Below are 14750 nucleotides of genomic sequence, written 5' to 3' on the forward strand. Positions count from 1 at the left end.
ACTTCTATTGTTGTGCAACTCCTTCGCCGCTATATCACCAGACATCACCAGCCATCACTCGCCTGTGTCACCTTCGATATTCAATTCTATCAATTCTATTGAAGACTCGGAGTCCTAATCCTTCAAAAGAATGCTCTCCTCCCGTCCCCGTCTTCTCTGATGTTTCAGCACATTGTCAATCATTCCGTTTCGCCAATCGTTCTTGCAGAATTTATTCTTTACGTTTACCACTGTCGCTAATCATTTTAAACAATAAAACGAGAACAATTAAAACGAAAAAAATCAAAACGAAAAAAATCAAAAGAATTTTTTTCAGACCAATTAAACCTAAAAGGCTCTTCTATGGCAACATCACCCTCCGACGGCTCATTGTCAATGACCGCTTCCGCATCTTCTACAGGCTCACATTCCGATGCAGAAATGCTCTCACCAACGCCGTCAACACCCATGACCCCTCAATCGATTCTGGACGCCGAAGAACAATCAAGGACATACTTCCCTCCACCTCCGGCCAATCTCAACAACCGCCGTAAACCCTACCCCTGCAACGTCCCTAACTGCTCACGCTCATACATGACGCTCCGCAATCTCCAATTTCATCATAACTACCATCCCAGCAGCTTTCTCTGCCGCTTCTCTGGCTGTGAAGGTGCATTCGTCTCTCTAATAGATCGCACAGTTCATGAAATTGACTATCATGGAAAAACAAAACAGTTGCAATGCTACTTGTGTTCCTATAATTCTTTGTCTAGAGATGCCATAAGAGGACATATCAAAAGACAGCACCCGGAAGTAGATCCGCAAGTCGCAATGTCATGGATTGTGCATGGAGAGGGTCCGGCAGGAGACGATGGTGCGCATCGGCGGATGGTAGGGATGACCAAGGATAAGTCATTATGGCTGGTGTGTCCTCTGTGTGGGATGCGGACGGAGAGGGAGGCGAACATGTATCAGCATTTGTGGAGGAACCATAAAGACGAGAAGAAGCCAAGGATGCCGCTGTTGGAAGAGATTAAGAATGAGCGGGAGGAGAGAGTCAAAAAGGCAGAGAGAGAAGCGGGTATAATCAAAAAGGGACTCGAGGAGGATGAAGGTAAGGTTAAGGTAAAGATCGAAGAACAGGAGGAGGAGGAGGGTATTATGGATTTAGATTGATTCGTTTTTCTTTCCTTTCAGGCCTCTATATATTCTGGGAGCTATTATTACTCATTTGTTTCCCATTGATTCATGTACTAGTCACTGCTTTTGGCGAGGGTTTTCTATTTTTATTCCTTCATTTCCGGTTCTCCCCTCTGCTTTTCTTGTGGTATTGGACGATCACATTTGTATGGCGTTTTTCATATTATCCCCATTATCCTGGTACTTCTTTCCTGATTTTTCTTCTCTATATATGATACATTATGGTTGTTTGTCTCATACTGCATGTACTGTTTTCATGGCGGTTTCCTTTTTATAAGGATGCATGATACTCCCCATATAGTTATACTTGTATTTACTTATCTCTAACGATGCAATACGGTATTATATTTTTATCAAAGCATTTTAAAACTTTGGACATTCTGTTTTGACCTAATTTTATTCAAGACGTTGAGAGTCGGTATGAATTAAACAAAAAAAAAACGTGATGGTTTTGGTGGGAAATAACCGAGTGACGCGCCGTGATTCACATACTGAGTAGTTACATGTAGTTACCTTACAAATCATAGGTCATGTATTTAAACTACATGTAGAGCTCAACTTAACACTCGCATCTCACAATTTCGACTTTACCTTTATGGTTGGTACGTGGTAATAATTGCACTCGTCTCGGGCCGGCGCACCCCCACGCTAGTGGTTGGGGTGAATGTCACATCTAACAGCCGCTAGTAATCAAAAAAAATAGGTATATAAAGAACTCTCTTGACTGTTACCACCCTCCTTTCATCAACAAACTGTGAGTTGGTATTGTGTCGATTATATACATATACTTTTAGTAATCATCAAGTATACGAGTGATATATCATGATCATAATAACTGACATCGTATTATAATTAGTGCGCCTATAGATTAACTTCCGAGAACATTAAGCTTATCTATCATGCATGAATAATTCTAGGTCTTGGGGCCTGTCCATCAACCCCACCCGTCTATCTGGTTCCGAGATTTCTACTACCTCTAATCCTACATGTACAGATTGTGGTAGAATTAATGCGAAAGTGGGTTTTCCGTGACCCGATAGTCCCATTGGCCCTCAAAGGAATTTTTGCAGTGAGCACGGGCCAAGAAACCCATCCTTTTAGTTCTGACTTTCGCAATAATTCTACCGGACACTGTACTATGATTTATGATCTAAACTGCCTCAGGTATTTAGCGCTCCCATATTTGGTTTAGCTGTGGACGATCTCTGGACTTATCAACAGAATGCTTACCCACTCCTATCGATTTCACCAGCACCTATATTTTTATTCTCAAGGCCGGAACATCTTCCTACATGGCAAATTATCTTCATTCTACCTAATAGCGAGACAAGTGACGGATTGCGAAGAAGGTAGGTGCCCTGGGATAATATCTCTGAGATCCCCACTTGTTGTCCGAATATTGAATATTACGTTTCGAACAGGTCGTGCGCGAATGCTCCAAGTCTCTTGGTATGCGGGTATGTGGCGTTGTGTTAACCGGGATATTGGTATCAACACTACTTGTTTCTGTTCTGTGAGCGGCTTCCTTCGGATAGAAATAATATTATTGGTATTACTAGAACCCTCAAGAGTTAATGGTGCTAAAGGCCATCAGGTGCACGCACGAGGTTCTCCATAATTATGTAACCAATGAGTCCAACTTTTAGGTAAACTCACTAGAAAGATGTTTCCGAGGTCATTGGATATCTCAAACCAGCTATCGTCAAAATTATCAGGCCTACAAGGGATAGTATTTGCATTATTGAAATACCGATCTATCTGGTGAGACCATAAACATCATTATTACCGCTTCGTTTGGATCAAATCTGCAGCTGCTACCTAGAATGTGTATGTTCCATCGGTCGAAGGAGGAGATCAACACTCCAGGACGAATAGAAATACAACCCGCCTTCCAATAACAGGCTAGCGCCTACATCTCTCGAATTAGAGATATCGAGAGGAACCAATTAGAAAAGATCGATCACATCAAGTGGTTGAGCGCCAGCCAGTGGTATTTGTTGCCCGGTGATCAGCCGCAACGCCGACCCCCGCAAACCTTATGCTTTAGCTTCCCCTACGGAGTTCTGCTATTCTTCTTAGCAACGATATCGGCGTTATTTACGCCGGAGAAGTATCTACTTTAGAAGGAACTCTCCGATATGCGTGACAGCAATACACTAACAATGTCCGGGAGGCGACCAACCAGGCCCCGACGTTTAAGTTCTACTAAAGGTACAGCACAACGCTTTAGAAAGGAAGGAGGTAAAAAGGTAGTGAGATGGATCTTTTTCTAGTTCCTATCTGCATCAGCTTAGAACCGCTTGTCTGCTTGAGATTGATTGGAGCACGCGCACACTACTTTCAATTTTCCTATCAAGGTTGCATAACCTTTGACTTGGCGTGTATACAGCTGCCTGTATAACGATAGGTTTCCTAGAACTCCACTGAAGTTTCAAATCACATCAAAGGAGAATTCAGCTCCACTACCATCTAGCCAGTGGCAATAGATAATACTCACAATGCCAATTCTCGGGGCGGTAGGAAACAATGGTACAGTATTAGTTGCACGCTGATGTGACTGCATCGGAAATATAGCGATTAGCTGGTGGGTAATGAAAGCACTAATCGGGTAGGATAAATTTAAAGCTCTTGTCTTGTGTGGCCTTCGACCTAAATTCAGCCGTTGGAACGGGTATAGATCCATCAAGGACTGAGACCCGCTGCCATCTCGAAACAAGAAGGAAATAAAGTAGTGAAAGATCGGCAGGAAAAAGAACCAATCAGCTAGTACCTATATGGCTTTCCTTATCATTTGTATGGAATAATGAGGAAATATATAAACTCCCGTAGCTTTATAAAAGACAGCGCACCCCATCGCTTGGGATTTATGTGCTGTCTCTGATATTGTCTCCCAACTGCCTTCGGAAGCCAGGAAGTTACAATGTCAGTAAGCAAGGTCGAGAATGCCCTCGAGAAGACGAACGTCTTCGATAGTGCACAGGGAACGTGAGTTTACAGTTCACCAAACAATATCAATTAATGCTTTATAGACCCTAACATTTGAATTGAATAGTGAGCACGCATCAGCTGTAGTTGGTGCACCAGAGCGTGCAGGAACTACAGAGCTTCCTTTATACCCCAGGAAGTCTCTCGATGTTGAGGAAAAAGGATCCTTCGCTGAAGATGGTGAGGAGCCTACCGAGGAAGAGCTTTTCCGTCTCCGTCATGTGGGCGACAAGATTCCTATGAGCGCATGGTTGGTCGCTGTCGTGGAACTGGCAGAGCGCTTTACGTATTACGGTATCACAGGACCTTTTCAGAACTATATTCAAAATGAGAGAGGTGGCCTTAGACCGGGTGCTCTGGATATGGGGCAGTCTTCCGCTACCGCTTTGCAGTACTTCTTCCAGTTTTGTAAGTTAATATTCTACCAGATTGGGCTATACTGGTTCGGGGGATGATACAATACTGATTGATCAACTACAACAGGGTGCTATGTTACACCTATTTTTGGCGCTATTGTTGCTGATGCCTGGCTGGGACGTTACAATGCCATCGTTCTCTTTGCGCTGATATACATTGGTGGTCTTATCATTCTATTTACCACATCACTCCCTGATTCTCTCGATAATGGCGCTGGACTCGGCGGTCTTATTGCTGCCATGATTGTTCTTGGTCTCGGTACTGGCGGTATCAAGAGTAATGTTTCGCCGCTAATCGCTGAGCAATATACAAAGACCAAGCCAGTTCTTAAGACTCTTAAGACTGGCGAAAGAGTTATTGTTGACCCAGCTGTTACGATCCAAAGCTTGTACAATATCTTCTACTGGTGTATCAACGTGGGATCGCTATCTTCAATTGCTACAGTATGGCTTGAACTGAAGGTCGACTTTTGGGTATGTTCAAACCTGACTTCAATAGTGATAAACCCGCCTAACAGAAAGTGACAGGCTGCCTACCTTCTCCCATTCTGTTTCTTCTTTGTCGGTCTCTTCACCCTCGTTATCGGTCGTAAGTATTACGTTATCCGCCCACCAAAGGGTTCAGTCCTCCTCGATGCCATCAAAGCACTCACCTTGGCCGCCAAATCTGGCTTCAATATGGATGCCGCCATCCCCGTTCACGGTGAACAGTTCGTCAGTGAGCTCAAGCGTGCTCTTGTGGCATGCAGAGTCTTCTGCTTCTACCCCGTCTACTGGCTTCTGTATGGCCAAATGAACTCCAACTTTGTCTCCATGGCCGGAACAATGGAAACACACGGAATCCCAAATGATCTCCTCTTCAACCTGAACCCAATTTCTATCATCTTGTTTATCCCATTGATGGAAAAAGGCATCTATCCTCTTCTCAGAAAATTGAAGATTCCATTCAAGCCAATCACCCGTATCGCATTCGGCTTCTTCCTCGTCTCAGCGGCCATGGCCTATGCCGCAGGAGTCCAGAGGATGATCTACAATGCTGGTCCTTGCTACGACGGCCCTCTTGAGTGCGCCGCTAGTGAAGATGGTACCATCCCTAACAAAGTGCACGTCGCGATTCAAACACCCGCCTATGTCCTCATTGGTTTCTCTGAGATCTTTGCATCTATCACTGGCCTCGAGTACGCCTTCACTAAAGCACCCCCATCGATGAAATCCCTCGTCATGGCACTCTTTCTTCTACAAAATGCATTCGGATCAGCAATCGGTATTGCGATCTCTCCGACGTCGAAGAACCCAAGAATGGTCATCTTTTATGCCTGCTTGGCAGGAGTTACATGTTTAGCGGGAACGGCTTTTTGGTTTACATTCAGAGGCCTTAATAAGACAGAGGAGGAGATGAATATGTTAGATGCGAACAATACAGAGTTTAAGCCGAAGCCGGCGGCAGAGGTGGAGACGGCTATCTCGAAGAGGAAGAAGAAAACACAGATTTAGGTGGTTTATATGAATTCATGAATTGACCTGTGCTATTGTTGATGTTGATGTTTTTGTCGATATTAGCAGATGAGCTTTGGAGTCATTTTTTTTTTTTTTTGTTGATATGGTTAACTCAAGTGTAATGAACATATATTTTTACAACAATTGTCTGGGTATTGAGACCAAATACTCTATTGTGCTGTGGTGTATCAAGGTAAAGTTCAGCCATATCCCATGAGTTGCACCAATACTGCCAGCTGGGTTCCTCACGTTCGAGATCCTAAGCCCCAAAACCCGAGCAGTAGACTAGATATTTACATACCCTATCCCCGAGTTTAGGTAAAAGACCCTCTCCCGCAAACTTCAAACATCAGCCTATAAAGGATTTCAGTTGTAGGCACCACTTGCAGTCGCTACTCTTCGCCATCAACGTACCCAAGGCCCAAGGCAGATAACACTCTCCCAAGAGCCCCGCATCAATGGCATCACACTTTCCGGCGCGACCCGCTCGGAGGTTTAGGAACTCCCCGAAAGTTAATCCCGCTAGATAGCAAAAGCTTGTCTCCTGCCACTCTTAGTGTCTTCCGGTGGCGCTTCCGATACCAAGGTGCCGAGCCACTTGGCGTCACCGCCGAGACATGGATGATCACTCGCATACATGAGAGCGCGCACGCTTGTGCTCCTATCACCTACCGAGTTGGAAACTGTCAAGATCCAGTATCCAGGGTTTATGGTTAATGGTATGTGGTCATGACGGTAGGGAACAGGTGGTTGCGTGACAATTAACAATTAATATCTGTGACAGTCGAGGTTATTATATCTATATCTATCAATCTACATATAGTATTTACTTAATTTGGTAGGGTACATGTATCTATTAAAACGACCGCACTAGTATAGAACGGTTTTTTCCCCCGTAACTCTCATGCCATCTAGTAACGCGGAATCTCCACATCATCAAGTGTTTGACTGGCCAAACTTCGTTTTGAAAAATCTTGTTTTTTTAAAAGTTGCGCAAATCTTGATTGCAAGAGGTCAAATCATGGTCCTGGACTGACTGTGGTTTCTGAAAACTTTGTAAATGTGAGTATGCCTTTGGTTTTGATCTTGCTGTATGTCAAATCATCTGGGATTGTGATTTAAGCAAGTTATAAGAACAAAATTCCCTAATATCATTTTACCCCAAAAACTAGGGCTCTGTTTTAGTTAAACCCGCAAACTACAGCTTCGAGAGATTACAATCCACGCCCTCCAAGCTATTTGAACCTAACCAAATTCTAAATGTCACCAAAAGAGCTCGGCAGATGTTCTGACCCCGCTATGAACGTACCCTATTCACGAACCGTCGTGGATAGTACACCTCATCTGTTCTTGAGGCAGATTCCTGGTCTCAAGCTACAACAAAGGGTTTTTTCGTGAATGGGGTACGTCACCCACGACCTTGCATGGTTTGGTCAGGAAATACCATGGGGTGGTTTGCTTTTCGGTCTGAATTTTCCCTGTGAACTGGCACTCTAGAAGATAGGAGTAACTATTTTAGGTGCGACAGTTTGCAGTCATACACTTTAAATGGTAGCTCTAGACTCGATAATAAATTTCTCAAAGTATGCCTATTTGAATTCAACTCGAAATTCATACTAATAAACGTCTCGTCCCTTGTTTCCACCATCCAATCTCTCCAATGTCAGATACACTGAACCGCACCATCCCATATGTGTGAGGAAGGTATTTCCCGCAGAACCCGTCCTCACAAACCCAGACCTTTCCAACAACGTCAAAGCTGGCTGGTTTCTAGGGTCTACATCTGCATTTATAAACTTTAGCTCCGGTCGAACTTTCCACATATGATCTATATACACCTTCATTGCTTCAGATGCAAAGCCTTGCCCCCAAAGTGACGGGTGGAGCATAAAGCCGATGAAATCATCAATCAATGTTATTCGACCGATAAACTTCGGTGGAGAGGTGAATTTAAGGAGAATGAAGAAGTGGTAATGAGAATCAAGGGACGAGCGTATGAAGGTTTGGGTCTGCTCAAGCTTTGTATATGGTTCGCAGTACCTGCGTTAATACTTAGTACAAGGTCAATTGTTACTGAGGGAATATGCTAAGTTACCAATACTTCATGACTGCATCTTTCGACATAATCTCATGAAGACCTTCTACGTCGGATTCTTCAATAGGCCGGAGTAGTAGTCTTGGTGTTTCGAGGTTGTAGACTGGGGATTTCCCGTCTTGGGCTGAGCGATCATCATAATGAATGAACTCTTTTCCTGTGCCCGTGCACGTAGTAACCGGTCCGTTGGCGGATATGACGGATTCGCGAATGGACTTGAGGTATTCGCGAATGGACTTCTAGGCTCATACATCTGTGGCTGGACCAGTCTATTCGCGAATGGCCTGGGAATACTGTGGTTTTAGTAGGACAAATAGTTCATCACTCACAGCTAATAATGATTTATATCAATCCTGAATGATCTCTACAACCATCAGAAACCTCTGAAAAAACCATCGACCCTAAAGACCAAACCTAAAAAAATAATTAGCATCTTCATGATCTTTAGCGAGCTTAAGACCTCAATATTAACAATTGACGCCTGATATGTGGTATCCTGTGGTCTCTATCAGCTTCAGTGACCTCTACAACCACTTATTAGGGCCCTATGAGCTCTAGTAGAGTCCAGATTATTCTCGAGTTAATTTAAAGACCCAATTCCATTACCCTTTATCCAGTCCATTCGCCAATGGACCGGACCGGTCCCCGATGTATGGAGCAAGCAGTCCATTGGCGAATCCAGGGTATTTGCGAGTCGCCCGGAACAGATCAGCTAAAACGGCAAGAATCAGACTGTCTCACTGCATGAACGAGACCCTAAACATCTACTCATCTATAAATAAAGATTTCTAAGGGTATTAAGTTACTCTAAATTACAAGCCCATGACGCAGTGTCCCCTTAAAACTCCCCAAGAACTCATTACCATTAACCTCCAGATTTCATAAGTATACCACATTAACACTTCCCAATCGTCCAAAAATTTCTCCCGTTCCATCTAAGATATTTTACACAAACCACTAGTGAGAAGGCTCAACACAGAAATTTACACCTCACAATGAACTGTTCCCTCTGGCTCTTCCCCTGGTAACCTGAATTGGTTCGTCCCCATCCACAGTATTAAAGAAGCTCACACCACACTCCTTTCTCCTACCGAGAAGATACCATATTGAACTTCCCCAGCATGTCAAAACTCCCACCCAGCTCCATGTGGGAAGATTAGGAGGCATAAACAGTGTTTGCAGCGCTGTACGTGGGTAGGTTGATACTACCATTGTTAAAGGTGTTGTTGCCTGCTCTGTATTAGCCATTCGTCCCACACAAGATTTCATTATTGAAGAGATCGATACCTTCACAAGCAAAAAGCCACCTACAAAGGTGCCCCATGCACCAATACCACTAAACACAACCAATAGCCAAAACCACGGAACATCTAAAATATAGCAATTCCTGCTAATATCGCCCCAATCTCCAGACAGGAAAACCCACGGCAAAACCACAAGGATACTGATAAAATTTGTGTAGTGCAGCAGTTTCCACGCTGTCCTGGTTTCATCTTTTCCTTCGGTTTCGACACCTACGCCCAAAAGGTCGTCGTTGCCGGAAGGTTTGAGGAGTGATTTGTAGGTTTTTGATAGAAGAACTGGGTAAGCAGCTACGAAGATAGTGGAGAATATACCGGCAAGAAAGCCTTCGATTGCAAAGCGGGTGCCGGGGCGGAGACACGCCATAGCAAGTGAGAGTGTCATGGTTATACATGATGAGAGGGTGGTGACAGAAAGACCTTGGTTTCTGAGGAAACATGCAGTGAACATGAGGACAAAAATGAGCGATGGGACGCGGGAGATGTGGTAGATTGACGGGTGGGTATAGCTGTATTATACATATGTCCATTAATCCTACGAAGGTCTCTGCAAAGATCTATTGGGGGTAATTGGTGAGGTAGCTTACGCAAATGATATATTGCTCAACACAACCTTAAGACTATGGACCACAGCGAGCGGAATAACTTTCTTGGCCTCTACCCATTTAAACTCGAACACCCCGCCTTCGCGATCACTGCAGGTCACCCGGCGCGCAAAATCGCGTAGTCCGCCTCCAGAAGCTCGGCGCTTTCCTTTTGATGGAGTAGAAGTGGGCGCGATTATGTGTGCGAGACCGAGGGAGTTAAGGGAGCGAGAGAAGGACCGCGTAATAGATGCGCTGAAGTAGAGGAATATTTGTGTGAAGACTAGTTGGAAAAGGGTAGTTGTAATTGGGTAGACAAATTTATAGACACCAACTGCGGTTGTGAGTTAGATTTAGAATAATTGTAGGGCTGTGCAGATTCCAGAAGCTTACTTAGTAAGGTAAAATTATTCACAACTGATAACCCAAAGCCCGCAGCGCTGTAAAATACCACCAAGAACCCGATGTATACCATCCATCCTCTCTGTGTGTTCCATAACCACCTTCCCAGCTTCCCATCTCTCATCCAACTCCTCCATCCCGTTTCTTTTGCCCTACCTTCGCTCCCCATACCAATCCTCCACACCCTACTACTCCCATCGCCTAGCTTATCTAAATCATCACTCCTTGTAGGAGGATACGGGCTTGGTGTCCTACTCAATAGGCCACGGCTCTCATTCATTGGTAGCAATGGGATCAGGTTTGAATTGTGCTCGTTCCATGGCGGAGATTCAGATCTCGCCCTCGAAGGGCCGCCTCGGTCGGCCTCGTCGCCTGATTCATCAACGAGAAGGTTTGGTTGCCCTTGCTGAGAGCCGACAGAGCTTCCACCGCTGCTTCGGTTGCGCTCTCGGGAGTGACTAGGTGAAGTGGGTGATGGGGAGAGTATTTCGTGGGGTTTTCGGAATGCGGAAAATCGCGATGACGAGGAGGATTGTGTCCGATACATTTCCGAAGTAATCACGAGAGTTTGGGCGCGTGATTGTGCAATTTTAGGCACTCCGACTTGAGGGAATGGTTACTTTAGTGGTTTTGATAGAGCTCAGGAGACGGATTTTGGATTCGTAATGTGAACCCTGGATGCCAAGAAGAAGCAATATGCCAGAAAACGGCGTTATATATCGAGGAATAACTCTTAGAAAACTACTTACTACCTTTGCCATTGTGAATAAATGTACCTAACATGTATGTAATGACGAGCGATTTTCCTAACAAAGAATTATCTATCCACATCTCACTTGAAGAAAGCTGTGCAAGAAGATGCAGATTAGTCATGCTTTGTCGAAACGTGTGGCTTGGCCAAACGGATTACATATGCATACACACTTCCAAGATTAGTATTTAGTCATGGATTATCACTCGATTCATACTGGTTCAAAAATTTGTTGTTATTCTTAATTCATTTGTGCTTTAGAAGTCAATGTGTAAAAAGTATACGAAGAAATTGTTCTGGATATCATTCCATCAAGATCGCCGTCAATAGATCCCCTTGCAAACAGCAACGATGCTCTCCACATCAGAGGCATCTACATGTACGTACATGTCCGCAACAGTATACATATCATGGGTTAAAGGTATAGATTTCAGCGTGTCCTGATGAATCTGCTATATCTACTAATTGATAAGCACGATTTCTTTTCGTTTTACTATATTACCGGTCTCGTAGCCTGCCAGACATGCACTAAATAGAAACCGCTATAGCCGTGTACATATAGCTACTTCTGTTATAGCGCTTGTAATGCCGTGTCGAGATTCGAGTAACCATCCCATTGTGATCTAAAGAGCCTTTAAAATCAGCTAGTTTCCTGTACTTGAGTAGTAGCATAGCCTATAGGCACAAAAAAACGATAGTTACGATAAGGTCTATGAACTTGACGATCACTCTAAATGACCTTTTACTTTGGCTACCGGGTAAAAGTAGTATCAGTAACGAGTGATACATTGTGCTTGTTTTGTTCTTCAGAAGATTAAGAATCCTTGGCGGCTCATCAGTCAAGCTTTGAGGTACGTCACTTCACACCTCTAATTTAGTTACCTTCTCACCTCTCATCTCTGATACCCCTCCATCTCCAACCTTCTCATCTCCCTCCATCTTCTCGTTTTCTTCCTCTCCCATCCCGCCTTTCGCTATATTCCCTTCCTTCCCGTTTCCATCGCTTTCCTGTACGCCCGTTTTTTGTCCACTCGTTCATCTTTACCAACATTCCTTAATTTCCATCTTTCCCTTTGTAAAAGTAAGCTGTCGCACCCACAGCAAATTTTATTCCTCTTCAAATGGAGGGCCTTTACAAACCATCCACTACAAGTAAAGCATTACCAGCAGCCCCTACCGGTAACAACTTGACTGCTGGTCCAGGAGAACTTAATGCATTCTCATCTGTTTCCCAGTCATCGGTATCTGGAATTCTCGGTGTCGAAAGAATTGGTTCTTCGCAAGTCCCTGGTTTCCAGACTGGTCGACGCTCTACAAATAATCACACAGATCGCAGCCCTATGAGCCAGGCTTGTGAAAGCAGTGTTGTACCTGGATGTCATCCTGTAAAATACATCAACAAAGGAGAAATGTTCACTGAGCATTCTTTGTGTCCTGATCCACCTGGGCACGCAAGGTACGTCCCTTCTTGACAGTGCTTATATTGATAATTCAGTCTCTAATCAAGGTCTTCACTATATAGCCACAGTCTCAATGGCAAAGACAAATCATTTGTGGGAGTCATTTCTGCAATCAACGCCTTAAACCTCAGCATGAATACATCTCGTCTCACCAGCATCGATCTTGCCTCCTCTCTCGAAACATACGCTGCTGTAATCCACTCCCGAACGAACTCTTCAACTCAAGCCGAGATGAATGAGGCCTGTGCCAATTGCTTCGATCATGCTGCCGTTTTCTGGATGGAGTGGGCAGCTATCCAAGCAAAAATCCAAGTTTCCCTGATTGAGGACCTATATAAACTCAAAGTTCTTGCTTCTTCCATCGAGAATGGGTCTAGTTCCACGGTGGATGCTATCGATGTGGATAGTATCAGAGCAGTTGCTGTGAAACTAACGAAGACGAGCCACGAGAGCTTCAAAGAAGCGTATGAAAAGGGTGCTGGTTGGTCTAGTGTTGGTGGACTTGACTATTGGACCAAGAAACTTCCCGAGCCAGTTATTAAAGAAGCGCCTACTATCAATACTCATTCGGAGAGTATCAATCGGACCCCCACAGCTTTCGGTACTGCGAAAGTATTTGCTGAAACTAAGATAGATAGGCAGTTTGCTTTGAGTAAAGAATCCCATAATGAGCATTTGGAAAACAAGCGCTCCAATGAGAGTTTCAATACCCAACAACTCGGCGCTAGAACAAATAGCTCTGATACTCTTTGTTCCTTGGGGGATAACGAGTGTCAACCGGGCTTCTGCGAGGAGACGGGCATTTTTGAAATCGATACAGATGGAGTAGTCCGTCGTAAAAATGAACGCTGCGTTCATTCCTTTAAGTATCCAAATGGAAGGGCGAATAGAGACGCTTTGTCGTCTGTTACCAATGGAAGGCCAGTCCTTTCTAGAAGCTCAGAGATTATTAATCTTGATACCATCTATTCCAATGCTATCAAGAAATCCAACAATAATCTTCAAGCTGCGGCAGATCTTAAAACTACCCCGGAAGAAACCGACTCTGAGGATGAGGACCCCTTAAATAAAGAAAACTGCAGAGACACGGCAGAGGACCGGGATAGCTCCAACAACCAAAAAAAGAGCAGGATCGAACAGGATAACGACGATTCTCATATGCGCGATGAGAGCCCGCAGGATAAGGGAAAGTGTGTCCAAGAAAATACTGTCGACATGGAAACAAGCTATTGGGACAATCTTCCATCCGCCTACCTGTATCGCCCTCTCTCGTATGCCATCACTGAGGAAGGCTCCACCATCACGACTCCACCTAAAGGACAAATGTCCCCGGCAGCTACAGTTGGACATGAAACGCCACTTAGAAGCGGAATTCCGGCGGCAGCAGTCAAAAGGCCTGGTAACATCCGCCGGAAAGGAAAGTTCCAAAAACAGGATGGATCAATTCTAATGTTATCTAAGCGGGAAGCTGATGATTCGTCTTCTGATGATGATACGGCTAAGGAGAGTTCATCTAATACTCAGAGTAACGGAGTAAGCCTTAGTGAGGAACCCAGAAAAAAGCCTACCAATACCACCAATGGAGGGCAAAACTTGATTCCCCCAAAACTCCAGCATATTGAAATTCCATTTTTTGATAGAGGTACTTCCGAAATTATGATTTAACCTCTCTCTAGGTCTGATAACTAAGTACTAATAACTTCGGGACAGGTCCTACTGCCGTAGCTCAGCCATTGGAACCTAACTATAACTACCCGGACCAATATCCTAGCCGTGGATACTTCTCAGAAGATTTTTCCCCCCAACAAAAGGAGGATTTGACTCTTGAAGCAACTAAGAGTCTTCCGGCGGACAATGGTAATCAGAATACACCGGGTTGGGCCAACCGATTCAAGAAGATTCTGAAATTTCCCCGTGGCAGCAGCGACCAAACATCGTTATTGTCGCCTACAAGTCTTAAAAGGCAGTTGAGCCCGGACCCCGAGAACCCAATGTTCCCAAATGCAAAACAGAAGAAGCCAAATGTTTAAGTTAGAAAGGGTCCGGTTTGAGCGATACATCATTATCAACAATCACTTTT

At 44.3% G+C, this 14750-nt stretch overlaps 5 protein-coding genes across 5 annotated transcripts; 4 read left to right on the forward strand and 1 right to left on the reverse strand.

The window, feature by feature from the left end:
- Positions 1-342: 342 nt before the first annotated feature.
- On the forward strand, positions 343-1155 carry H6S33_000177 (uncharacterized protein; the record flags this gene model as incomplete). The annotated part of the gene is made up of 3 exons (XM_044831525.1): positions 343-529; positions 618-649; positions 715-1155. The coding sequence occupies 3 exons, from the start codon at positions 343-345 to the stop codon at positions 1153-1155; spliced, it is 660 nt and encodes a 219-aa protein (XP_044699736.1).
- A 1246-nt stretch (positions 1156-2401) lies between these two features.
- On the forward strand, positions 2402-2797 carry H6S33_000178 (uncharacterized protein; the record flags this gene model as incomplete). Its single annotated transcript, XM_044831526.1, has 3 exons — positions 2402-2528; positions 2601-2692; positions 2774-2797. 3 exons carry the CDS (start codon positions 2402-2404, stop codon positions 2795-2797), a joined length of 243 nt encoding a protein of 80 aa, XP_044699737.1.
- A 1302-nt stretch (positions 2798-4099) lies between these two features.
- On the forward strand, positions 4100-6074 carry H6S33_000179 (uncharacterized protein; the record flags this gene model as incomplete). The annotated part of the gene is made up of 4 exons (XM_044831527.1): positions 4100-4164; positions 4232-4572; positions 4648-5054; positions 5109-6074. The coding sequence occupies 4 exons, from the start codon at positions 4100-4102 to the stop codon at positions 6072-6074; spliced, it is 1779 nt and encodes a 592-aa protein (XP_044699738.1).
- Positions 6075-7854: 1780 nt separating this feature from the next.
- On the reverse strand, positions 7855-11006 carry H6S33_000180 (uncharacterized protein; the record flags this gene model as incomplete). The annotated part of the gene is made up of 6 exons (XM_044831529.1): positions 7855-7860; positions 7916-8117; positions 8173-8411; positions 9484-9982; positions 10061-10391; positions 10451-11006. 6 exons carry the CDS (start codon positions 11004-11006, stop codon positions 7855-7857), a joined length of 1833 nt encoding a protein of 610 aa, XP_044699739.1.
- Positions 11007-12331: 1325 nt separating this feature from the next.
- On the forward strand, positions 12332-14700 carry H6S33_000181 (uncharacterized protein; the record flags this gene model as incomplete). The annotated part of the gene is made up of 3 exons (XM_044831530.1): positions 12332-12666; positions 12733-14312; positions 14381-14700. 3 exons carry the CDS (start codon positions 12332-12334, stop codon positions 14698-14700), a joined length of 2235 nt encoding a protein of 744 aa, XP_044699740.1.
- Between the last annotated feature and the right edge of the window lie 50 nt (positions 14701-14750).

This window comes from Morchella sextelata, assembly GCF_020137385.1.
Source record: "Morchella sextelata strain SCLS chromosome Unknown scls_1, whole genome shotgun sequence".
Lineage (NCBI taxonomy): Eukaryota > Fungi > Ascomycota > Pezizomycetes > Pezizales > Morchellaceae > Morchella > Morchella sextelata.